Genomic DNA, 26170 nt, shown 5'->3' with positions numbered 1-26170 from the left:
CATCTCTCCCCCCCCCCCCGTTCTCTCACCATCTTGAAATTGTTATGTTAATTCTTAACCGTGTCATTCTTAATCACGTTACTCTCCTTTCTCGCCGAGAACATCAGACATCAAACATCAGAGAGCGCTCTCTCAGGTCTTTAGTGCGTGTGCTGAGAACGGGGTCGGACTCTGCAGAAGGTTGTCATGGAGGCTTTGGGGTTGTGGGGCGTCACTCAAACCGAAAACCTTCCTCTCACTTACCCGTGCCATCTCGGCACGTGAAACAAAATCACACAGGTGTGAGTTTTCAAGTAAATGGACTGAGTAGGTCACCAGTGGGTTATTACCCATAAATCAGGGGTTCTCAAACTGTGGTCACAACCCCCATGAGATTTTAGGACGGGGTTGGCTGAACTAAAAACAATGACTCCTTATTTTCTTTTCAAATATGTGAATGTAGGCTACATGTTGAACATCACAACAAGCAAACTATAATAAGGCATGAGAGGTTGAGGTCTATCACTAATACGGTTAACTGGTGTTGTTCGGTGTGAGGTGAGTGTGTGGGTGGCGTGTTGGGGTTGTATCCATTTCTGAACATTCATCTGGGGTTTCATCAGAAACAAAGTTTGAGAACCCCTGCCATGACTCCCACCGGTTACATCATGATATAAGCCTGGAGAATGTTCCGGCGGTGCGGTGATTCAACAGGAAATACAAACGGATGCCCCCGTCTCCCCCTCAAGACCACATCCGTCTTCCATGCTGGAGAGATAAGACAGGACTGGGGAGGGACATGGGCTGACCGTGAGAGCAGGAATAAAGATTTCTTGGCGGGGGGGGTGGGGGGGGGGGATAATTCATTTGAGCTGTGGATGTTCTGTTTGCTCTGAGATTCTGAAAGGCCTGATCTGCTCTTTATTCCTCGCTCGTATCGACGGGATATTCTCAAGATGGAAGTAATAGTGACAGCTGTAATCTAGCATTTATTTTTGCTGACAGTTTTATATGTGAAATGACAGGACTGTGTTTTTATGCAAGGTCTTGTGTAAGCATGATGTACATGATTAATGTATATACAGCATGTTGAAATGGCATGCTTGTCTGCAGATCGGTTTATATTTTACGTAAAATTTATATTTTAGGCATTTTGGCACTTCTCCAGGGACGATTACGCAGCTTTCTTTGAGCTTTCTTGCATTCTTTGAGCGGAAATGGGGAACTAGGAAGTCGATTTTCGACACAACAACATTTAACTTTTTCTGTCTCCTCCGTGATGACCTGTCCTTGCTGCCACTGCCAGTGTTTGTCAGGCTACCCTTAGCAATCCTGAGTTCCCTCCAAGTGCCAAGCTCATACCTGCCTGCCCAGTGTGTGAAGCCTCAAAATTATCCTGAACAGCGTCCTCGTGTGGCCTGGAGGTCAAGCTGAAAGAGTGAGAGTGAGGGTGGGGGAGAGGGGTAGTAGAATAGAGAGTGAGGGTGGGGGAGAGGGGTAGTAGAATAGAGAGTGAGGTGGTGGGGGAGAGGGGTAGTAGAATAGAGAGTGAGGGTGGGGGGGAGGGGTAATAGAATAGAGAGTGAGGGTGGGGGAGAGGGGTAGTAGAATAGGGAGTGAGGGTGGGGGAGAGGGGTAGTAGAATAGAGAGTGAGGTGGTGGGGAGAGGGGTAGTAGAATAGAGAGTGAGGGTGGGGGAGAGGGGTAGTAGAATAGAGAGTGAGGGTGGGGGAGAGGGGTAGTAGAATAGAGAGTGAGGTGGTGGGGGAGAGGGGTAGTAGAATAGAGAGTGAGGTGGTGGGGAGAGGGGTAGTAGAATAGAGAGTGAGGGTGGGGGAGAGGGGTAGTAGAATAGAGAGTGAGGGTGGGGGAGAGGGGTAGTAGAATAGAGAGTGAGGTGGTGGGGGGGGAAGTATGTCCACTCTGTTTTTATGGTTCGGCCTGGCATGACCCCCACACTGAGCTACAGTGTACAGATGTGTCTTTATTGTTCCGGGTTAAAGGTCATCCACTGTGGTCTGCCGGCCCCCTTAAGCCTCATTAAGCCTTATAGGGATTGAAATGAAGACTTTCCGCAGAACCCCAGCCTGTGTGCCGTGGTGTTATTAAAGAGTGCTGCGGATCGCATGATAAATGCTCATTACAGCTCGCCTGCTTCTCATTTTATGAACATTCATGTTTGCCAAGATATTAAAATGTTCTGATTGTTATGTCTTTTATCCTTCTGTCTTTTCTTAAGGCAGAAGCACGGCACCTGCTCCACATGTAGCTGTGGACGACAGAAACAAACCGTTCCGTTCCAATGTTTTTTTTTGTCCAGTTCTGGAAAGTCTTTCCACAAAATGCACGGAATGTTGTTTTTCTTTTTAATTTAGTTTTCTTTTGTGTTACATTTCCTTTTCGCGTTCATGGGGGGAAAAAAAGTTCAGCGAACCAGAAGAGGGAATTGAGGTGTGGAACTGAGTTGTTTTTGGAGATTAATAACCTGTCCTGTGGTCAGGTGTAACGGACAGGGCCCCCTCAGAGAAAACGGGGCGTCCAAAAGACACATCACCTCCCCCCACCTGTACGACCGCTAGAACATTCTGACAGGCGCGCAAACGCACCTCTTCCAGAACAAACTCCGTCGGCCGAAGAGAAACGGAGCTGAAAACAGTCTGTTACCAATGTGGCCGACACATGTTCCAGGTTTGAGTTTCTTCTGTCGAAAGGTTCAGAGAGGCTTCGATGTTGGACGTAGTCTCAAGTAAACATATGCTTATCGGGACAGTGTCATTTCAGGATTTTTTAATGTTATTTCAGCTTTAGTGTATGTTTTCAGGTGATTGAGATGGTTTTTGCGTGCAGTGAAGGATTTTTTTAGATACGGAAGTTTCTGATGTACTGCTGGCTTTACGATGGTGAGAATCAATACATTTGGTTGTTTGTGTTCTAAAAACAAAGTACTGTGATTTAAGTGACTCAAAAACGGCTTGTACAATGCATTATGTTTACAGTAGTTGAACGTGGGTTTAGTACTTCTTTGAGTCTTATTTTTCGTGTGAACTATTCCTATGGCCGGGCAACCTCTGCTGAGGAGAGGTGTATTGATTTCTTGATGTGTGAGTAACACCTTTTCACCGGGTGTACAGTAGTAGCCTTTTACAATTGATATCTAAGTGAACAGAAGTGAACCTGACCTCAAAATCATACAACGTTATACATGACACATTACAGATTCATTGTAGCAGACATTTAAACCAGGGGTGCCCAAATTTTTGCACCGCGCTGTACTATGAGGGTGGTGATGTTTGTGTGCGTTTTGTCTTGTAGTGTGTATAACGCTATGTGTATGGGCATGTTTATTGTGTATTGTGTATGTATCTGTGTTTTATGTTTTGTTGTGCAGCAACATTCATGTCCAACAGATTTTCCTTCAGGGGTAATCAGGTTTTTCTCCGTTTGTCAGATGGATCGGCCAGCGCTCGTTGTGTTTGTCGTTGAGCCCGTTTGCTCTGTTTGCTCCTGCCTCAGGGGGGCCTGGTGGACCCTTCTCCCCGGCGGGACGACGACTCAGGTTGCCTGGATACGGTCGGGGCGATCGTGGTCGACGGGGACGGGAACGTGGCAGCGGCCGTGTCCAGCGGGGGCCTGGCGATGAAGCACCCCGGCAGAGTGGGCCAGGTAACGTGCTAACAGGGTCCCCCCTCAGCTAACGTGCTAACAGGGTCCCCCCTCAGCTAACGTGCTAACAGGGTCCCCCCTCAGCTAACGTGCTAACAGGGTCCCCCCTCAGCTAACGTGCTAACAGGGTCCCCCCTCAGCTAACGTGCTAACAGGGTCCCCCCTCTGCTAACGTGCTAACAGGGTCCCCCCTCAGCTAACGTGCTAACACGGCCGCTCCTCTGGTAACGGGGTCCCCCCTCTGCTAACAGGGTCCCCCCTCTGCTAACAGGGCCCCTCCTCTGGTAACGTGCTAACAGGGCCCCTCCTCTGGTAACAGGGTCCCCCCTCTGCTAATGGGGTCCCCCCTCTGCTAATGGGGTCCCCCCTCAGCTAACGTGCTAACAGGGCCCCTCCTCTGGTAACGGGGTCCCCCCTCTGCTAACAGGGTCCCCCCTCTGCTAACAGGGCCCCTCCTCTGGTAACGTGCTAACAGGGCCCCTCCTCTGGTAACAGGGTCCCCCCTCTGCTAATGGGGTCCCCCCTCTGCTAATGGGGTCCCCCCTCAGCTAAAGTGCTAACAGGGCCCCTCCTCTGTTAACGGGCTAACGAGGTCCCCCCTCAGCTAACATGCTAACAGGGTCCACTCTCAGCTAACGGGCTAACGGGGTCCCCCCTCTGCTAACATGGAAACGGGGTCCCCCCTCTGCTAATGGGCTAACGGGGTCCCCCCCCTCTGCTAACGGGGTCCCCCCTCAGGTAACGGGCTAACGGGGTCCACCCTCAGCTAACGGGCTAACAGGGTCCACCCTCTGCTAACATGCTAACGGGGTCCACCCTCAGCTAACATGGGGCCACAGGACACAACCCAGATAACAGACTCGCCTTTGCACAGTTTACCTGGGTCATTCCCTCTCATATTACTGTACCTGTGCAGATCAATGGCCTTTTTGCTGGATGTTGCCCAACAGATGTTTGTACATACAGACTTTAGAATGATTGTGCTTTGTGCTTGAGCCAAAATGGTGGTGAATGATTGAGCCCAAATGGCGGTGCTCTCCTGTGTTGCAGGCTGCTCATTACGGCTGTGGCTGCTGGGCTGAAAACGCCTGCAACTTGAACCCTTACTCAACAGCCGTGAGTACCTCAGGTATCAGCACAGCCTCTGGTCAAGCTGCCGTGTGTGTGTGTGTGTGTGTGTGTGTGTGTGTGTGAGTGTGCGTGTGTCAGACTGTCTTGTGTGTGTGTGTGTGTGTGTGTGGGTCACACTGTCCTGTGTGTGTGTGCATATGTGTGCGTGCAAGTTTTTTTTTTGTGTGTGTGTGTGTCAGACTCTCATGTGTGTGACCCCAGGGTGCTCAGTTTGAGCTCATCTCCTGCTTGCTGGGCCTGGCTGCCCTGTTTGTTGGTGTAATAATGTACTGAAGGTCATATTTACTCATGTGCACATAGTTCATGATGGCCAGGAAGAGCAGCTGGCTGCCCCAAAGCACCATGGGAATCACAGTTCCTTAGGTTTGATTCTTTATCTCAACCTTTCACTCAGTTCTTTCGTTTCGATGGCTGAGTCTTTGAAGATATAGTCCTCTAATGTCCCACTTTACGTCATAGTGGAGAGGCCCTCGAGGAGGTCTAACGCTTATTGGTGGAACTACGTGCGGTCAGAGCGGCGTTTCTCTTCGAGCGGGAAAGGAAGTAATGCGTGACGCGCGGCTCTTCGAGCGGTAACCGCAAGCGATGCGTAGCTCACGATGTGTCAGTTTTACTAGGGACAGGTGGGGTCCTCCTGCCACCCAGGTCACGCGGGGCCCCAGGGTCGATGTGTGTTCACTTCTCCCCGCAGCGCAGCTTACTCTGACGGGCGGATGAGTCGGCGACATTCCCGCTGTGTGACTCGGTTGCGGTGGTTTGGGCCGGATCCTCCGTGTTCACGCTGGGCATAACTCTCCTCCACCGGCCTGGTCTGTGTGAGACCGTGTCTGTGTGAGACCTGGTCTGTGTGAGGCCTGGTCTGTGTGAGACCTGGTCTGTGTGAGGCCCGGTCTGTGTGAGACCGTGTCTGTGTGAGGCCTGGTCTGTGTGAGGCCTGGTCTGTGTGAGACCTGGTCTGTGTGAGACCTGGTCTGTGTGAGGCCTGGTCTGTGTGAGGCCCGGTCTGTGTGAGACCGTGTCTGTGTGAGGCCCGGTCTGTGTGAGACCGTGTCTGTGTGAGACCGTGTCTGTGTGAGACCGTGTCTGTGTGAGACCTGGTCTGTGTGAGACCGTGTCTGTGTGAGACCGTGTCTGTGTGAGACCGTGTCTGTGTGAGACCTGGTCTGTGTGAGACCTGGTCTGTGTGAGGCCTGGTCTGTGTGAGGCCTGGTCTGTGTGAGGCCTGGTCTGTGTGAGACCGTATCTCTGACTCGTGTTCTGGGGCTCAGTCCTGTAGTGTTTGACTCGTCTGCTTAAAGGTACAATAGGTAAGATATTTGTGTTAAAACATTGTTACAAGACCATTGTAAATCCCTTCCTATCATTGAAAAAGGCTCACTGACATGCTGACTAACCCTCTGCCTGTGTTTATAGTCCTTAAATTCGGGTTTCAAAATATACAGTTAACGGCCCGACATTCTGTAACAAAACATGGTATAGCTGGACAATAATTCAAGCTCATTGGTTTAAAATTGGTTCTAATTGCCATTTGTTAGAATTCTGAAATGACCAATCGTCATTGATATTTACAGTTCTAATGACACAGACCGCACACATTGACCATGCCTTTGCTCCACGGGGTTGGTTTGTGTGGTAAGAGTAGTCGCTCTTTGTAGGAGGCAAGATGGCTAAAAACTGGACAGAGACTTGTAGACCGTTTTCTCCATGGATCCCCCACCACAGGGGGCGCTGTCTCCTGAATGTGCTGTCGTTTCAGGCGCATGTTGATTACCTGCGCCCTGTAGTCAAATGAGATATATTAGAAATCTGTTTCTGTACATTTGGCATTTTAGTCCACTTAGACAAGTTGGATTTTAACCGACATTGTCAATAAGAGTAAAAGTGTGAAATAAAGAGTGTGTGTGTTTGTTTGTGTGTGTGTGTGTGTGTGTGTGAGAGAGAGAGAGAGAGGGAGAGGGAGAGGGTGTGAGAGAAAGCGAGAGTAGTGTGTGTGTGTGTGTGTGTGTGTTTCTGTGTTTGTGTGAGAGTACTGTATGCAGTGTGTGTAGACTGTAGAGTGTGTGTGTGTGTGTGTGTGTGAGTACAGTGTGTGTAGACTGTGTAGAGCATGTGTGTGAGTACTGTGTGTAGCAGTGTGTGTGTTTCTGTGTTTGTGTGAGAGTACTGTATGCAGTGTGTGTAGACTGTGTAGTGTGTGTGTGTGTGTGTGTGAGTGTGAGTACAGTGTGTGTAGACTGTGTAGAGCATGTGTGTGAGTACTGTGTGTGTGTGTGTGTGTGTGTGTGTGTGTAGCAGCGTGTGTGTGTGTGTGTGTGTGTGTGTAGCAGCTTGTGTGTGTGTGTGTGTGTGTAGCAGTGTGTGTGTGTAGCAGCGTGTGTGTGTGTGTAGCAGCGTGTGTGTGTGTGTGTGTGTGTGTGTGTGTAGCAGTGTGTGTGTGTGTGTGTGTGTGTGTGTGAGTGTGTGTGTGTGTGTGTAGCAGTGTGTGTGTGTGTGAGTGTGTGTGTGTGTGTAGCAGTGTGTGTGTGAGTGTGTGTGAGTGTGTGTGTGTGTGTGTGTGTAGCAGTGTGTGTGTGTGTGTGTGTGTGTGTGTGTGTGTGTGTAGCAGTGTGTGTGTGTGTGTGTGTGTGTGTGTGTGTGTGTGTAGCAGCGTGTGTGTGTGTGTAGCAGCGTGTGTGTGTGTGTAGCAGTGTGTGTGTGTGTAGCAGCGTGTGTGTGTGTGTGTGAGTGTGTGTGTGTGTGTGTGTGTATAGCAGCGTGTGTGTGTGTAACAGCGCTCATGTTGCCCAGCTGCTTCAGCAGAGACGGAGGAGCGCCGCTCACGTGTGAAATGTCCGGCGGTAACCCTGGAGTGACTAACACCCGAGGCACGAGGTGGCCGGTTACTGTGAGGTTTCCACTCCAACACGACATTCTCCCTGCCCTTTAAAATGGTGGATGCACAATGTGAATGTTACAGTTTAATTTAAAATGATATTAAATTTGGCTTGGGCACCATGGGAAAATTTCAGAAGGAAAGGCCCGGGTTTGGTCAAAGTGTTTCCCAGCCCGGTGGTCGAACACATCGAACTTGTTAACTTGGCATTTTGTGCAGGAATGTTCCAGAATGTTTGCTTTTTGCTTGTTTGCTCAAGACCCAGAGGTTGGAATTTGGGTGGCGGGTTGTGGATTTTGGGATAAGAATTGAGTGAGGCATTGTGGTATATCCCATGCCAGAACCTATACCATAAAATTGCATTGTTCTATAAAATGCATTGTTCTTTTTTTCTTCATCTAAATGTCAAATTAGCTTCCAATATACTTTGTGCCTCACATGCTTTTGGTTGGCGAAAGGAGATATACTGGCCGTATACACAAGTCATCCTGATTGAAAGGAGATTGTTTTCGGTCTGTATTGTCGCTTGGGCCCTGTGTATTGTGGGATGAGGACTTCTGAACACAGCTGCTGTAAGGCTCAACGTGTCCCTGTTAATGCAAGGAAACTGAGCACCTGCCCGCTAACACTTCAGCACTTTCAGAAAATCATTCACCCCAGTTTGTGCTAAGAGATGCAATTCTCCTTTCCCTCTGTTTACCCTCGCTAGGCTAAAGGCTCACCCTTAAACACTTTCACTTAAATACTCTCTGTTCCAATACTTTTGTTCACCTAAAAATTGGGCGGTCTAATACCAAAGGTGCTATGTTCTAAATAGTTTAACACATCTAGGTGTAAATACCAGGGAATAAAAGCTGACGTTCTGAACTCTTGTCTTGTGTTGATCTTTTTATCTCAACCCCAACAAAGAAATTGCTCTTGCTGCTCCAATACTTCTGGAGCTGGCTGTGTATTTTTCTTTCTCGGTACCGTGTTGTGCCATGTTTTTAATTCTCCGAGAGAAGCCCGAGGCAGATATTCCCTCCGAAGCTTCACGTCTGAAGCTAATGCAGCTCTCGTAGGGGTGAATCATGCTTCACTATCAGCATGAAGGAAGAGCTGCGCACAATCTATCCCGCTTATGTAACCTGCGTGCGCGTGTGTGACAGCCCTGAAAGGCTGTTTGGGCAGAAAGTCTCCCCCGCTAGCCGTGTTCACCAGCTGAGGACCGGAAGCGCGCTATTCACCGCCTATTTTAAAAACAGCCTTTCGAGGCTACGCTTTTCAACGGACGCTGTGCCCAAGTGACTTTTACGAGCTCACTGTTGTGTCGGTCACCTGAAGCGAAAAAGTGCTTTGAGTAAGGACACCCTGCTCAAGGCAGAATGAGCTACAATAGTGTAGAGGGAGTATGCGTTGCTTATATCCCCACAGTAGTTCAGCATTCACTTTAATTCAGAGAAGGCCCCCCCCCCCCGTGTGTAGAATTGTGGAATTGGAGTACGGGTAAAAATAATGACTTTGGGTCATAACACATGCTTGTTGTGCCTGATGGATTTTTGTCAGAAACTGCTGTTGACTCCTGACGCCTGCCACGGCTTCCATCGTTCTCATGTTCCTCAAAAAATACAAAGCACTTGGCAGCAAGGGCAAGAGAAAAATAAACCAACCCATTTGCTGAAAAGATAAGCAGTTAAAAAGGACAGTGGGGTTACGACAATTTGGAAGTTGCTATGGTGATAACATTAATATTGTTTTGTTTTGGTTACCTGGTACATAATGAGGCCAACTGTTTACAGAAAATGTAAGGCTATTTTATAGTTACAGCTTTTACTGGAATCAGCCTGAAGCTGTTTTTGTGCTCCCTTTCCGTAAAGCGTTTGGCCAGACTCCCACCACAACAGGCATCCCGTCGGACGTTACGCTAACGAGCTAGTCTTTAGCACCGGTTAAAACACTGACATTTAAACGCACTTCATTATCGCTGTGGTTCGCAGAAACATTGTCTAGAATCCGTAATCGTTTACTCTTCGTGCCAGAGAACTGAAGGAGTGTTTTTCACGTGAGGGAGCGCTGTCTACCTTTCGAATGTTGAGGTCAGCCGGCGGTTATCGTGGAAGGATGGCGACACGGAGCAGCCAGAGTGGATCGAGGGCAACATCAGCCACCGCTCTCAGCACTCAGTCTTTTGTTTTTCAAAACTTTCTCTTGATTTTGTACCATAGAACAAACACCAGTATCTGAGCAATACTTTCAGTGGAATAGGAGTGGGGACAATAGAATACATTCAATCAAATAAAATATTTTTATGTAAGTATATAAAAGTGCTTTACCCTATAAGGTTTTTAACAAAAGCTATAGCGCATGGTTGTTGCCTCTGCCTTATGAAGTCTGGCTCTTGCTAATAAAAATGGGAGCAGTTTTGGATATTATTGACATTCCCTCTGGACCCGGAAAGCCATGCAGGTTCTTGCTCCCAGAAGCCCACAGGAATGCACAGGCCTGACCGCTGGGCATCGAAGCCTGTTTATGCCGTGTACCGTCTGTGTGTGTGTGTGTGTGTTTCTGTATGTGTAAATGTGTGTGTCTGTCTGTGTGTGTGTGTGTGTGTGTGTGTGTTTGTTTCTGTATATGTAAATGTGTGTCTGTGTGTGTGTGTGTGTGTGTGTGTGTGTTTGTGCATATGTAAATATGTGTGTGTGTGTGTGTATGTATGTATGTATGTATGTATGTTTGTGCATATGTAAATGTATGTTTGTGCATATTTGTGTGAGAGGTTGTGCATATGGACAAGTGTGTGTGTATGTGGGCCTGCATGTGTGGGTTTGTGCGTATGTAAATGTGTGTTTGTGTGTGTGTGTGTGTGTATGTTTGTGCATATGTAGATCTGTGTGTTTGCGCGCGTGTGTCCCTGCAGTGGCTCTCACTGCCCCTGCCTCTGTCTGTCTGTCCTGTGTGTGTCTGTGTGTGTGTGTGTATGTTTCTGTATGTGTATATGTGTGTGTCTGTGTGTGTGTGTGTGTGTGTGCATGCGTGTGATTGCCTGTGTGTGTGTGTGTGTGTGTTTGCGTCCCTGCAGTGGCTCTCACTGCCCCCCGCCTCTGTCTGTCTGTCCCGCAGGCTGTGGGGAGCACCTGATGCGCACTGTTCTGGCGAGGGAGTGCTCTGCAGCCATACAGGCAGAGAACGCCCACCAGGCCCTGCTGGACACTATGCAACACAAGTTCATCAGTAAGCCCCTCTACGTCTCCTACTCCACCCACAGCCACATCTCCCACTCCACCCACAGAGTCTCCCACTCAACCCACAGCTATGTCTCACACCTCCAGGACATTACTCCTTTAGCTTTTGGGTTGGGGGGGGGTCCCTAAAAATAAAGAAGAGCCCATCGTCTTTGATTTACAGAACTGTTTGGTCTTCGCAAAATCAGGAAGCATTCCCCAAATTGGGGCTTGACAGCCACAGGCATGTTGAGGAACATAAACAGGCTGTTGACCGGGTATTTAAAGACCGTTGCTCTGATGTGGTCGCCGCTGTGTAAGTTGTGGAGTTAAAGCGCTCGTACGGATTGCCCGTTAGGTGGCAGGAGAGAAAGAACAGATCCACAGGGCCTGAGCTGCAACCTGCTGTGGTTTTCATTGTTTTGGCCGTTTTTTGGAGCTGCCATTTGAAGCTATTGGTTTATATGATTTTTTTTTGTGGTTTAATGAGCATGGCACCTTGCATTGTTACTGTCTTCATCCCTGGCCAATGTGTTTAATTATAAATCATTTCTGAATTGTCCCTGTTGAGGAACTGGAAAAATATGTTGTTTTTTCATCAATAATATCTTGGGCTGTTATAAAACTTTAAGACAAAACTACACAGATTTAAATGACCAAGGAATTACCCTGCTACATGAAAATGTAGTCTCTTTCTTTACTTTGGCAAGAAAATGTCAGAAGAATATAAGTTTGGCGGCATATTGAAAACATCCTAGACTGATAAAATTCTTCATGAGGTACAGCTGGGACAGAGTTGTGTCGTAGTTGTGACACTGTGCCTTACTGATATTATTTTCAGGAGTCTGTTATTGATGTTTTCCTGAAAATGAATTGGCGTAACCGTATGAAACCGTGCTGACTTTGGTTCAGCGGTTTCTCTCGCTGGTGAAAGCAAGCGACCGAAAGGCTGTTCTCGAGAGCGGCAGGTAACTGAACACGCTGACTCTGCGCAATTTCAGTGGAGGGCATACCTTCTGCCAAGCCCCCAGGTAATCCCGCCCCCCCCCCTGACTCGAGCGGGCAGAAGGCCCGCGTCTCTCCTGCTGCTCCTGCTCTCCAAACGGCGAGCCACGAAAGAGAACCGGCACTCCAGCTGGTCTCACCTCTGCCGCTGGGAGACAGAAACGCTCCGTTCGCAGTTTTTGGGTGTAACCGCGTTTGGCCGCCCCACCCCCACCCCCCCCTTGCTGATGGGATGACACATGACACCTCAGGTCACACGTGTGGGTCACATGCCACTGTATAACGTGAAGGGAAACGTTTTCCCGTTTTTTCACAAAGTGTTTTTAATGTAATATCTGGATTCTTTTTAAAAGCGATCCATATTGGAATGCAATGCCGGTCGACATTTTTGACATTGACAAGCCAAGCAATTTCACCTATGTTAGGTGCACAGACACATGTTTTTACTGCATATCGCTTATATTGCTTGTGTGTGTGTATATGCACATGCGTGCGGGGGTTTTCCCTGCCCTTTGCTTGAAACAGATGGGACCTGTTCGCAGGGTCAGAGGTCGCGAGTTTTAGATCCTCCTCAGGTCGTAGGTCACAGCTTCCATAAACCTGAGTGACACCCAGACGGACAGGCCTGTTTTTTGGAGGGTTTATGGAATGTGTCTGTGGAACGCTGGTGTCTCTACAACAAGCCATCGCACCATTCACTGACCGTCCCGTAAGACAAAGTGTGACTGCTAATCAAATTAGACTGTAGCTTTGCCTTGAATGCTCACACATTGATGATGAACAGGTTGGCAACAGTTCACCCTTCCCAGTTCTGTGCACATCATTCCCAACAATACTTCAACAGTAGAGTCACATCTGTGGTCCAAGTCAAAGCCAAATGGAGGTCTGGGGTAGCAGTATGGCTAGTTGACAGGACTGTCTAGCGTGTTGCTGGTTCATCTCCTTGGTGGGGCGCTGTTGTAGTACGCTTGAAGTAAAATCACTTGGCCGTACTGATGAACCAGCTGTATAGAGATTACATGTTAAAAATGTAATGCTAAGCTGATCAATAAACATTAATAAGCAGTGCAGGACTATTAATAGACAATAGGAACATTAATAGACAATGTAATAACTGTAATGTACATTGTAATGAGCATTAATAAGTGTAATACAACTAATAGTGTAAAGCATTAATAAACAGTGTAATAACAGTAATAATGTAATAAGCATGAATAACTAGTGTAATGAGCATTAATTTGTAGTGCAATAACAGTAATAGCCTGTGTAATAAGCATTAATAAGCAGTGTGATAACATTAATATGCTGTGTAATAAGCATTAATAAGCAGTCTAATGATAGCGTTTCCCTTCTCTGCTCAGGTTCCCCCTTCCTGGCCAGTGAGGACTGTGTTCTTGGGGGTGTCATTGTGCTGAGATGCTGCAGATGTGTGGAGACACAGCCTCCACAAGACCTCCAGGCCCTGCTCGGTGAGAGGCCTTTGACCTTGAGAATAACCTTGACCTGACCTTGCGTTCCCCTGCCCTTGAGAGAGCTCTAAAGCAGTGTTTCCCAAACTCGGTCCTGGGGGGCCCCTGTGTATGCTGGTTTTCATTTCATCCATAACTGTCTCAGAATTTTTAACAAGCTGTTAATTTGTCTTAATTAGGTGCTTCATGTTCAGAGTTTAGAGGCGTTATGTAAGCCACATTATGTTAGATATAGCTATGCATGCCTATATCTCTCTTTCTCCCTCTCTTTCCCTCTCCATCTCCATCTCCCTCTCTCTCTCCCTCTATCTCTTGCTCCCTCTCTCTTTCCCCTGCTCCCCCCCGCCCCTCCACGTCTCTTTAACGGAAGGCAGTCCTGCTTTGCGGGCCCAGAGGTGACGGTTGCAGACGCTTCCCTGTGTAACCTGTATCTCTGTTTGCTTTGGGTCTGGCAGTGGAGTTCTTGTGGAGCCACACCACGGAGAGCATGTGTGTGGGGTACATGTCAGCCCAGGATGGCAAAGCCAAGGTGAGCTTTTAACGAGACGCCCAGCGTGGCAGCCATGTTAAACACCGCTAACAGGGCCGCTTAGCAGCTGCAAACACCAGCTCCTTTTCGCACACTTACTCAAAGCACATGAGTCCTTTATTATAAACTAAGGAACATTAAAAATGACCCAAATTACAGGATGAACGTTCTGCTCTGCAGTGCTCCATTGTCTCCCATTGTCAGGGAGAAATTAGGATATTCTGTGGCTTTCACTCTTTGGGCTGAATCACATACCAGAATCAAGTCAATTCATGCTTGGGAATGTAGAATGTGCCAACACAGGCACTGCTGTGCCCGGTAAGAAATAATGACAAGTGTATTATGCACACGCTTGTGTATTTTAAGTGTATTTTACGCTTAAATATACTGGAAATGCATCGCTCTAACTCTATTTTCTCTCTTCGCCAAGATTTAAAAGTAATACCATATTACCTGGCCTGAAATGGTTAGAAATGTCTGAGCAGATTTGTTTGCGTCCTGAAGTGTGCTGCAACCAAGCCAGGACCACGCCACATTGTCATTTCTCCACATTTTACATTTCGTTTGATGTCTGTTTTTAACTGACAATGTTATTATGTTGTGGTAACTTGTCCTTGCTAACTTTGGTTTATGGCGATTCCTGCGTTTTCCTTGCTTGCCACAAAATTGTGTTTTGTGATTTTTACTTCTAAATCGTGGCTTCAGCGAAGCATAACACGCACTGGTCTAACGCAGCGCTGGAATGCGAAGTTCTAATGTTCCAAGTTAATTTATGTGAAACAATAATTGAATGACAAGAACATCATTGGTATATAGTTGTATTTAAAAATGTAACTTCAGTAAGTTTGTATATTTAATACATTTTTGGGTGCAGTATTTTTTTTTTCGAGGTTCAAGCTGATGTTCGCTGGCTGTGATATTCATACACATAGTTTAGACTCATCTCCATTTCTGTGTCCCCCTCTATAGAGCAGAATGTACTAGAAGGTATAACCGTGTCATAAAACTTCCCTGTTTAAAGGGGCCTTGTGCACCACATCCTGTGTGTAACATTTAACTAATCGCCAGAGCCATTTAATCCATCATGAGAAATGTGTTTTTTGAACTCGCCGTTTGACAGGACGATGTACAAAATGGAGTCTGTGTGTGCAGACTGCAGGTGCTCCACTGGAACAGACCCCTCTGTGGAAATAGCACCAGATGTGACGTCCAAAGCCATTTCTCACATGCTTTTATCACGAGTGAAACGGGAGTCTGTACATATAAAACGTATATCCTGCATATGTGTATAAATGTGTCACAGGGTTGACATATTGGTTGGGTTAACAAGCATGATTAAAGTTGATTGACTCGCTATAAGAAGTGGTGAGGGCAACGTGAAGTATTTTCTTTCATAATTAGGGTTTAGACGGGAATAATCGTCTATGTCTTTTTTTTTCATTTTCATGGCTTGTGGTTTGAGTCATAGACTAGTTGGCAGCAGGCCTTGTTGGAAGTTTTTTTTTTGCTTCAAATTTCCTAGAATTTATGACTGTTTATTAGAACAATATGACAGGAGAAACAAATGAGTTTGGAAGAATATGTAAAAAAAAAAAAACATTCTCCCTGTGATTTAGGGGTTGTAAGATGTGGAAATGTGATTATGAACAACAGCCTGCCCTACTGCTCACTTTGTGAATATTTATGTGAACATTTTTCCTGGTTGGTGTGAATATTCCTTGCATGCAGTTTTCCCGGTTGGTTTTTTAATAATCATGGTGGCAGTTTTTCCGATTGCTGTGTGAATTTTCTTTTCAAGCAGTTTTCCTGCTTGGTGTGTGAGTATTAGTTTGCGAGCATTATTTCTGGTTGCTTTTGTTTTTCCTTTCAAGGGAGGGCTGTAGACCTGGAAGCCATTTTAGCGAACCTGTAGCAGAACACGAGGGTGTCTTACAGCTGTCCCGTTGCTATGGCACCCTATTACCCGAGGATACGGGGTCCTCATTTCACTGTTTACGCCCCAAACGCCCTGCTGATGCCCGGGGTGGCCGGAATAGTGCCTGTCTGAACGGGGCAGAAATGCCATGGCCTCTGTCTTTTCCGCACACCTGCTGGAGACATGGGGGCAGCCTCACCTTTGGCGCGGTGACTAGCGCCGCAGTCCCAGGACATCTGGGCTGCATTGTTTCCAGCCCCACAGGCTGACAGACACAGCTGCTCCCAGCTCCTCACTGTAAAACCAGGATTCTGACCTTACTTTAAGGGAGCCCGGCCCCGCTCCCCACCACGTCCCAGCCCCTACCACCCCCCCCCCCCCCCCGCCCCTACCACCTCCCCCCCCCCCCAGCCCAAATGCTTTCCAGAGCCGTCTCACAGATGCCAGGGCTGCCAGCTTCCATTGATCAAAAATAATCTGTCCTGTCACACGGAGAGGAATCCGCTTGTATATCCCCGGCTGGGCCTAGCCCAGGCTGAACCGCTGCTTCTGAAATACCAGCTTGGGCTCAGGAACAAAATGGCTGCCTTCTGTTTTTAGGCATCGTGTGTACACAGTTCCGTGTGTTTCCTCTTGTTTTTGTTTGCTTCTTCCTTCACGCCGGTTTTTTTCCAGCCTGACGGGTGCAGGAGCAGCCGTATAGAGGCTTAAAAACCTACAGCGCGCTCAGGGGGAACATGGAGAAAACGCACTATGCGTGTGTTCACAGTGAGGCACCGTGTGTGAAATGGAGTCTGCCTGACTGAGTAACATCTCGCTGAAGCTTGTTTTTGTGGGTTGATGAATGTTGTGGTCAGTGCAGCACCTTGTTTTAAGAATATACTCCGATGAGCCTAGACATTATGCGAATAACGTTGATTATCTCGTAACACATGTCAAGGTCTGGGATATATTAGACGGTAATGGTTGGTTCTCGTAGTCGACGTGTTGGATGCAGAAGAAATTGGCAGGCTTAAAAAAGACCTGAGCGACTTGCACAAGGGCCAAATTGTTCTGGCCAGACAACTGGGTCGGAGCATCTCCGAAACGGCAAGGCTTGTGGGTTGCTCCCGGTCAACAGTGGTGAGTACCTACTGACAGTGGTCCGAGGAGGGACCAACCACAAACCGGCGACAGGGTGTTGGGCGCCCAAGGCTCATCAATGCGCAAGGGCAACGAAGGCTTTACTGTCTGGTCCGACCGAATGGCTACAGCGGCGTAAGTCGCAGAAAAATAATAATGATGGTTACAGGAGGAATGTTTGACAACATACAGTGTATCGCACTGCGTATGGGGCTGTGTAGCCATAGTCAGAGTGCTCAACACCTGCCCACCATCGAAAACGCCTACAACGTGAGTGTCAGAACTGGACCTGGCTGGTCCGATAAGTCCCGTTTTCTTTTACATTATGTGGACGGCTGGATACGTGTTCACCGTTTACCTGGGGAAGAGATGGCACCAGGATGCACTGTGGGAAGAAGACAAGCCGGTGGAGTGGGTGATGCTCTGGGCAATGTTCTGCTGGAAAACCCTGGGTCTGGGCATTCATGTGGACGTCAATTTGACACAAATTTTTTGTAACTATTTTTTGTCAGTTAGAACCATATAATTCTAAGGTCTTTGTTTCAAACTCAGTGCTTCTGGAAACAAACCAAGAGCCTGCCAGGTTAGGACTGTTGCTAGCACAGAGTTGTTTGTGTCACACAGGGGGAAACAGAAATGGCTTTCACTCAGCCTGTTCCTGGCAGCCCTTGGACTTGCATGGGGGAAGCACGGCTGTGTGTGCAGTGGGCCGGGGGTCTCTGTGCCAGCGGTAATTTAAGAAGAGGTGTAATGCGGCTCCTTCCTCCCTCCAGCCGTTTGCACATTCCAGGGGCGCTAGCGTGGCGGTGGCGGCTCGTAAGATGTCCGGCTGGCGTAAAGCGCCCGGATTCCTCACGACCATTAAACACGGAGAACCTCCGGCCTTCCCGGCAGCCCCTGAATCTGGAGGGCGGGGCGGATTCTCTGCTCAAAGCCATCTGTCCGTCCTGTCCGTCCTGCGGCTCTGCCGGGGGCCCGGGCTCTCTGAGGCTGCGAATGGGGGTCGTGTTCACGGTGGCTGCCTGAGAACGTTAAAACCAGGTCCCCCTCCCTGCGACGGTCTGGCAGGTAGTACCCTCCTGAGCAGGAGGGGGCGCTGTAGGGGCCATGTCATGCTTTTTTTTTCTTTTGTCTTTTTTTTTTTTAAGCACATAGTGCCACAGAACCAGTCATGAAATGCTATCTCCCATTTTCGGGAACATGTTAGCAGTGTATTTATTAGCGGTGGTAAGGAATCGGTCTCTGATGTCAATATGTCTGCTGGCCACACATTCCCTGGATCTTGTCCGCATTGTAGTTGGTATATTGTTGAATAGCCGGAGAGATCAGGAGCTACTTGAGGCCGCTGACATGCTGATTCAGTCACGGCAGGATGGCCAGTGTGTGACGGCCTGACTGATGGGTGTCACAGATGTGTCTGCATCCTCCTGTAAGGTGTGTTGGACATTCCCGATCAAGGCTTGGAATGGGATAAAGAGTCACAGCACAGGTTCTGGGTTCAGTCTGACTGCTGAATCAGGCTCTGGGTTCAGTCTGACTGCTGAATCAGGCTCTGGGTTCAGTCTGACTGCTGAATCAGGCTCTGGGTTCAGTCTGACTGCTGAATCAGGCTCTGGGTTCAGTCTGACTGCTGAATCAGGCTCTGGGTTCAGTCTGACTCTGCTGAATCAGGCTCTGGGTTCAGTCTGACTCTGCTGAATCAGGCTCTGGGTTCAGTCTGACTGCTGAATCAGGCTCTGGGTTCAGTCTGACTGCTGAATCAGGCTCTGGGTTCAGTCTGACTGCTGAATCAGGCTCTGGGTTCAGTCTGACTGCTGAATCAGGCTCTGGGTTCAGTCTGACTGCTGAATCAGGCTCTGGGTTCAGTCTGACTCTGCTGAATCAGGCTCTGGGTTCAGTCTGACTCTGCTGAATCAGGCTCTGGGTTCAGTCTGACTGCTGAATCAGGCTCTGGGTTCAGTCTGACTGCTGAATCAGGCTCTGGGTTCAGTCTGACTCTGCTGAATCAGGCTCTGGATTCAGTCTGACTCTGCTGAATCAGGCTCTGGGTTCAGTCTGACTGCTGAATCAGGCTCTGGGTTCAGTCTGACTGCTGAATCAGGCTCTGGGTTCAGTCTGACTCTGCTGAATCAGGCTCTGGGTTCAGTCTGACTGCTGAATCAGGCTCTGGGTTCAGTCTGACTCTGCTGAATCAGGCTCTGGGTTCAGTCTGACTCTGCTGAATCAGGCTCTGGGTTCAGTCTGACTGCTGAATCAGGCTCTGGGTTCAGTCTGACTGCTGAATCAGGCTCTGGGTTCAGTCTGACTGCTGAATCAGGCTCTGGGTTCAGTCTGACTCTGCTGAATCAGGCTCTGGGTTCAGTCTGACTCTGCTGAATCAGGCTCTGGGTTCAGTCTGACTGCTGAATCAGGCTCTGGGTTCAGTCTGACTGCTGAATCAGGCTCTGGGTTCAGTCAGACTGCTGAATCAGGCTCTGGGTTCAGTCTGACTGCTGAATCAGGCTCTGGGTTCAGTCTGACTGCTGAATCAGGCTCTGGGTTCAGTCTGACTGCTGAATCAGGCTCTGGGTTCAGTCTGACTCTGCTGAATCAGGCTCTGGGTTCAGTCTGACTCTGCTGAATCAGGCTCTGGGTTCAGTCTGACTCTGCTGAATCAGGCTCTGGGTTCAGTCTGACTGCTGAATCAGGCTCTGGGTTCAGTCTGACTGCTGAATCAGGCTCTGAGTTCAGTCTGACTGCTGAATCAGGCTCTGGGTTCAGTCAGACTGCTGAATCAGGCTCTGGGTTCAGTCTGACTCTGCTGAATCAGGCTCTGGATTCAGTCTGACTCTGCTGAATCAGGCTCTGGGTTCAGTCTGACTGCTGAATCAGGCTCTGGGTTCAGTCTGACTGCTGAATCAGGCTCTGGGTTCAGTCTGACTCTGCTGAATCAGGCTCTGGGTTCAGTCTGACTGCTGAATCAGGCTCTGGGTTCAGTCTGACTCTGCTGAATCAGGCTCTGGGTTCAGTCTGACTCTGCTGAATCAGGCTCTGGGTTCAGTCTGACTGCTGAATCAGGCTCTGGGTTCAGTCTGACTCTGCTGAATCAGGCTCTGGGTTCAGTCTGACTCTGCTGAATCAGGCTCTGGGTTCAGTCTGACTGCTGAATCAGGCTCTGGGTTCAGTCAGACTGCTGAATCAGGCTCTGGGTTCAGTCTGACTCTGCTGAATCAGGCTCTGGGTTCAGTCTGACTCTGCTGAATCAGGCTCTGGGTTCAGTCTGACTCTGCTGAATCAGGCTCTGAGTTCAGTCTGACTGCTGAATCAGGCTCTGGGTTCAGTCTGACTCTGCATCGACATCATATACCGTCGGATATATACGTACAAGCAGGTGTGGGACCAATGCCCTAGCCCCGATGTTGAAGTGGAACTACTGGAAAATATTAGGATGGCAGAGCCTGAGGTTGAAGAGTGACATGGTCAGGCATTGCTTGCTAACTCAAGCCACTTAAACACTTAAACATCAAAACAAAATTTATGAAATACAAAACAAGTACTAAGTTACCACTTAAAAAAACTTTTATTTCTGATGAATGGCTATCCAAAACAGATATTGTACTGGGTGAACAAGGCTTATGGAAGCATTAAAACAGTAGGGCAGTTCAATGCTCAGAATGAGGTCAGTTTCAAGTCTTCTCTTTTATCATTCCCATGGCAGTGTGAATACTTTAGCAGCTCATGATATCCTCTTCCAGAACAGGGCATTTTTCTCCTTTTAGCAACAGGAAGTGTGTCAATCCAGCTATGTTTTTTCATCTGGGAAAAGGGCAACTCGGGGGCGCAAATTTTCACGGGTTCTTCAAAAGAAAGATCAGAGTCATTTCAGCGCTAAGATCTTTGATTACTGCATTATGAGGTGCGGAAAGGTTGTCTCTGTTACATCGTTGGCAGTGTGTGTCCATTCCTCATATCACATAGCCTGGCTGTGGTGACTGAAGTGCTGGTGATGAGGTGAACTATAACGCCATGGAAACAACCGTTAACGAAAGAACATCATTCATAAATCTGCCAGTAGCCACCTCTTCAGTATGTGATATTTTAAGTCTTTATTAGCATACGTTGTGGGCGTTTGAATTAAGATGGAGGGAATCTTGCAGTTACCGTGCACCCACGGATCTTTGATTGAAGGGCTGACCTTGATGGCTTAATGAGACTCATTTGGATGGGCCTGCATTAGGCAGAATACAATATATATGCACACAGACTGTTAAAAGAACTTGTTCCTGATCAGGTATGCATCCGTTTGAGCTGAATAGGTTGTCTTTGCCCGTGCTTTTGGGCTCTGGACAGTCAGCTCCAGGGTATTTCCGCTCTGAAACGGATCTGTCCATGTAAAGGTTGGATGACTCATATTTTGTCAGGGCCCCTTTGAGGCTAATGCCTCCTCATCCTCGCAGTGAAAACTGAAACTCGCTCTTTGTACGTACACATGGCGTTGGGTGTCTGTTGCTCTGGACACTCCCTGGAATCCCTTTTTTTATTTTATCCGTCCAGGTTTGGTGTCACAGGAATGCTGCTCATTGTTGAAAGTGCTTTTTTTGAGGGGGGGAAAGCTTTGATGGAGCACTGTATGTTGAACCAGTATTCCCCAAACCTTAAAGTGATATAATATACTGACAATGCATTTATGTCAGTATCGGATGATCTGTGTAGGAATTACATCCTTTTTTATCCATAGTTTTTATCCAAAGCCCTATTTTACCGGACCAAAAGTAATTGGGCAGTTTCTGATTAGCCAGGTATGTAATCGATTCCTTCATGCAAGCTTTCACTATCTAGTCAGATTATAGACTGTTGCCTTTGGAGTCTGTTATTTGTTATTTGTCAACATGAGGACCAGAGTTGCACCAATAAAATTCCAAAAATCAAACAGAAAAATAGGCCAAACAATAGGTTTGCTGAAACTGCTTGGAACATCATTCAGAAGAAAGAGAGCACGTTTGGTGTATGTTTGGGATCATTGCCTTGCTGTGGGATGATCCATTGAGTTTGGAGGGCATTTCATTGAACTTGAGCAGCTAAGATGCTGTTCTTCTTATCGTGTCCACAAAAATGACAATTACAGAACACATGGCTAGATGTGGTTCAGCCAAAGCTGAGCACATTGCTGTCCCTTATCATTAAACTCTGCCAAGTCCAATGCTGTGCAGGGCTGTTCCAGCAGGGGGCATATCAGGAGGTGCTGCCTTTAGCTCTATTGCTGTTGATGGGAAGTTGCTTAGTCTTTCTTCCCACTGAGTGACTCTTTCTCTGCTTGTGCTCGATGTTTCAAGGGGGGGTGACACACTTTAAGACACACTTAAGGCGGCTTTGGGTTGGCACGTGACGGAAGAGAGGATGTCTTTCATCTGTAGCCTGTTGTTGACGCTCTTTCTTGCTTGCTGCACTTCGTCGTATCTCTGGTGGGGCTATGCCTGCCAGGATAAACAGACGGTCAGTAGGTGTTGATCTCAGACAGGTTTTGATAAGGCGGCAACTAGCATTGAGAGCGGGATCTAGCTTCTTTGCATGGGTAGCTCGTTCCCATACAGGGCAGGCATACTTGGCAACTGGGTAGCAGAGAGCTAGTGCAGTTGACTTCAGTGTCTGTGGACTAGCACCCCAGGTTGTGCCAGTGAGCTTGCTGATGTTGTTCCTTGCACTCACTTTGCACTTGGTCTTCTCAATGTGAGTCTTAAAAGAGAGACGTCTATCTAGGGTTACCGCTAGGTAGATTGAGTGCTCACAGTATTCAAGGGGGGTCCCTGACCAACTGACCTTCAGTTGGCGCTTGGCTTCACGATTTAACAGGTGCAAGGCACACACAGAGGTGGTTCTCTTCATAGTAGGGTGTTCGCTCTTCGAGAGCGTTGGAAAGTCTCTCTTCCACCACTGTTATAACATGCTATTATCAGCACAGTTACATTATCAGTGAAGGCCAGTGAGCCAGCACGTGGCAGCCATACATGCCCAAGCTAAACACCCCCACTACCATGTTTCACAGGCAGGTGTCCGCAAGACATTTTTCCACAACTCTGCGGGCTCTTTTAGGTACTACTTAACAAACTGAAACCTGGCCAACTGGTTTTTACAGCTAAGTAGTGGTTTGTCTTTTGCAGTGTGCAGCCTCTCTAGACCTGTTTCTGAAGTCTTCTGCGGGGAGTAGTCACTGGCACATCCATGCCTGCCTCCCAAAGAGTGTTTCTGATCTGTCGGACAGGTGTTTTACGGTTTTTCTTCCTTATGGCGATAATTATTTGTCTTTGGCCTACCGGCCTCTTTTGCAATTACTAAGCTCACGAGTGCTCTCTTTCTTCTTAACAATGTTCCCAAACTGTTGATTTTAACATAATTTTATTCCAACACAGATCACCTGATATAGATGTAAATTAAAGGGGACAGTCTGCACACAAACTCTATATTCAGCCAGTGGCCTAGTGGTGAAGGTACCCAGACTGGGACCCAGATGGTTGGTGGTTCAAGCCCCAGTGTAGCCATGATAAGATCCACACAGCTGCCCTGGGGCGGTTGTCTGCCCTTGGGGGGGTTGCCTGCCCTGGGTGGGGGGTTGTCTGCCCTGGGGGGGGGGGGTCTGAGTGCATGGGGTCAGCCCTGGGAAAAGCCCAAAACAAAGTTGGCACCTCTACGGCAGCGTGACGCGGCCCTTTCCCCGCCCCGCCCCGCCCCGGGGATGGGGGGGAGGTCGAGCGCCGGGGATGCTGGGTCGCTCTGATCAGGCGGCGGAGAGGCCTCGGCCCGGCCAGCTGTGTTTGCCTGCTCCTCCTCCTCCTCCTCCTGCGGCTCTGAACACTGGGCGCTCTGTCTCTCTTGTGCCCGCAGACGCACATCTCCAGGCTGCCTCCCGGAGCGGTCGCCGGGCAGTCGCTGGCCATCGAGGGCGGGGTCTGTCGCCTGGGGAGCCTCGCGGACTGAGGCTGGAGTCTTCCTCAGCAACGTACGCACTGCCCCCAAACCCCCAACCCCTAAACACAGCCTCCTAGCAGTAATAAGCTTTAGCTCTTTAAATTGGTGTGAGCCGGGGGCACATATCTAGATGAGGTGGGCTTTTCTACTTAGTGCACTATAGAAACCCCCTGCCCAACATCTATTCCTCTCTTCCCCCAGGCAAAATGCTGTCCACATAATCCACATCTGCAGTCTCACCTTCAATATCTCTGCTCTGTGTGTGTGTGTGTGTGTGTGTGTTTGTCTGTCTGTAACTACACCTAACATCTGCTCTTTGTGTGTGTAACAACACTTGGCTTAATATCTTGCTGAGTGTGTCTGTAACTGCACCTGCCAGAATATCTCTTTTGTGTGTGTGTGTGTGTGTGTGTGTGTGTGTGTCTGTGTCTGTCTGTCTGTAACTACATCTAACATAATATCTCTGCTCTTTGTGTGTGTAGCAACACTTGGCTTAATATCTTGCTGAGTGTGTCTGTAACTACACCTAACATAATATCTCTGCTCTTTGTGTGTGTAGCAACACTTGGCTTAATATCTTGCTGAGTGTGTGTGTGTGTGTAACTACACCTGTCAGAATATAACTGCTCTGTTATATGTGTGTGTGTGTGTGTGTGTGTGTGTGTGTGTCTGTCTGTCTGTCTGTCTGTAACTACACCTAACATAATATCTCTGCTCTTTGTGTGTGTAGCAACACTTGGCTTAATATCTTGCTGAGTGTGTGTGTGTGTAACTACACCTGTCAGAATATCTCTGTTCTGTGTGTGCTTAAAAGCACTGCCTACCTACTCGCATCATTGCTGTCTGTATAAGCTACGATCTTGAAAACAGGGTGGACAATGTCTTTAACTTCTTTTGTTCGTTTTCTTCGACCAACATGTCACGGTTGTTCGCCTGTTGAATGTATTGTGAGATGAGAAGACCTGCCCTGGCATATCTGTACACTGTTTGATGAAGACATGTTGAGTAGTCAGGACTGTTGCATTTACTTTCCTTACTAATTTATTCAATAATGACTAAATGCAATTAAATAATCAGGTGTACATGTACATATGAGTAGAAGTGATGTAGGAAGGAGAAGGAGTTTCTCTGGGTAACCCATATTAAGAAAAACCTTATCATTGTGTATGCTGTAGTAATTACCCATTCCTATACTTAGTTATTTGAACTATGTATGACTGTATAGTTAAAATAATATTCATAAAAATCTTAATTACATTGCCTCTTAGTTGTAAACATGGAATATTATTGTGTACTTCTCTTGGTCATGGTGTAGTAGACCCCTACCACTCCGCACTAAGCATAACATTATTATGAAAGAAACCTCACCAATGTGTTGGCATGAACTGCATGTGAAAAAAGATGCACTTTGATAGACCTCTTACTGCAGGTTGGTAGGCTCCTGGTCTGCCTGCCTCTTGAGTTGAGCAGACCCCAAATATATCTATCACTGCAGGCGTGTGGTCCAGAGAGTGTGCAGTCTCTTGAGTTTACCTGTCGCAGTAGGAGTGCAGTCCTGGGGGCTGCCTTTCTCTTGAGATGTGCAGTCCAGAGGTCTACCTTTCACGAGACTTCCTGTACCTGCAGGTGTGTAGTCCGCGAGGACTTCCTGTACCTGCAGGTGTGTACTCCAGGAGAACTTCCTGTACCTGCAGGTGTGTAGTTGTCACTTGGTAGGAGGGTTTAGTCAAATGACTCTTCCAAACAAGACTGTTACTGACTTAAAAATACAGTTTATATTTGTATAGTTAAATTTGCAGAGGTCAGTATTTTATAATGAATAGAGAATATAAGAAATAATAAACTAGATATTTATAAATATCAACTGGTGCTGTTATGCGAAGTACGCAAAATGTGAAAGGGAAGTGAACTTTCAAAGGAGTTTCTCTGGGTAACCCATATTAAGAAAAACATTTGTTTTTAGTATTCAGAAGATTCATTTCACCAATATTATTAATCTGTTTTGCTTTTAAACTGGTTTGTTATGTATAGATGAATGTATATATGATTTAATGCTTGTTTTGTATGCGGCTTCAGATGGTTACTTGAAATTAGTATTTAAATATGACCAGAAGTCTAAAGCTACTGTGTTGTGTTACTCTCTTAATGCCGTGCCCAGTAAACCAATGAACATTCCCAGATGCCCAGCGTCATTTTTAAACATTTTATCTCATCTACATGAATCAATTATTTGGCTGCTGTGTTTATCGCATTGCAACATTATTAGTTTTGGTTATTTTTATTGACGTTTAAAGAATTAAAAGAGCACAAAGAAAAACACTTTCACACATGCCTTGTTTAGTC

The 26170-nt window shown here is 47.6% G+C and overlaps 1 protein-coding gene across 3 annotated transcripts in view; it reads left to right on the top strand.

Moving 5' to 3' along the window:
* The window catches only part of tasp1 (taspase, threonine aspartase, 1), a 36006-nt gene extending 10005 nt beyond the window's left edge, over positions 1-26001 (top strand). For 2 of the 3 annotated variants that reach the window (XM_061228745.1, XM_061228746.1), the window contains 6 exons: positions 3493-3642; positions 4693-4771; positions 10745-10855; positions 13212-13319; positions 13775-13848; positions 23744-26001. In XM_061228745.1, coding sequence (XP_061084729.1) covers positions 3493-3642; positions 4693-4771; positions 10745-10855; positions 13212-13319; positions 13775-13848; positions 23744-23836 — 615 coding nt within the window. In that variant the 3' untranslated portion in view covers positions 23837-26001. The remainder of the gene's footprint in view (positions 1-3492; positions 3643-4692; positions 4772-10744; positions 10856-13211; positions 13320-13774; positions 13849-23743) is intronic. The other variant, XM_061228747.1, reaches the window with a different exon arrangement.
* The last annotated feature ends 169 nt before the right edge of the window (positions 26002-26170 follow it).

The sequence above is a fragment of the Conger conger genome, chromosome 18 (genome assembly GCF_963514075.1).
Source record: "Conger conger chromosome 18, fConCon1.1, whole genome shotgun sequence".
In the NCBI taxonomy this organism is placed as follows: domain Eukaryota; kingdom Metazoa; phylum Chordata; class Actinopteri; order Anguilliformes; family Congridae; genus Conger; species Conger conger.
The sequence above is the reverse complement of the archived record's forward strand: the minus strand, read 5'-3'. Positions and strand labels throughout refer to the sequence as shown.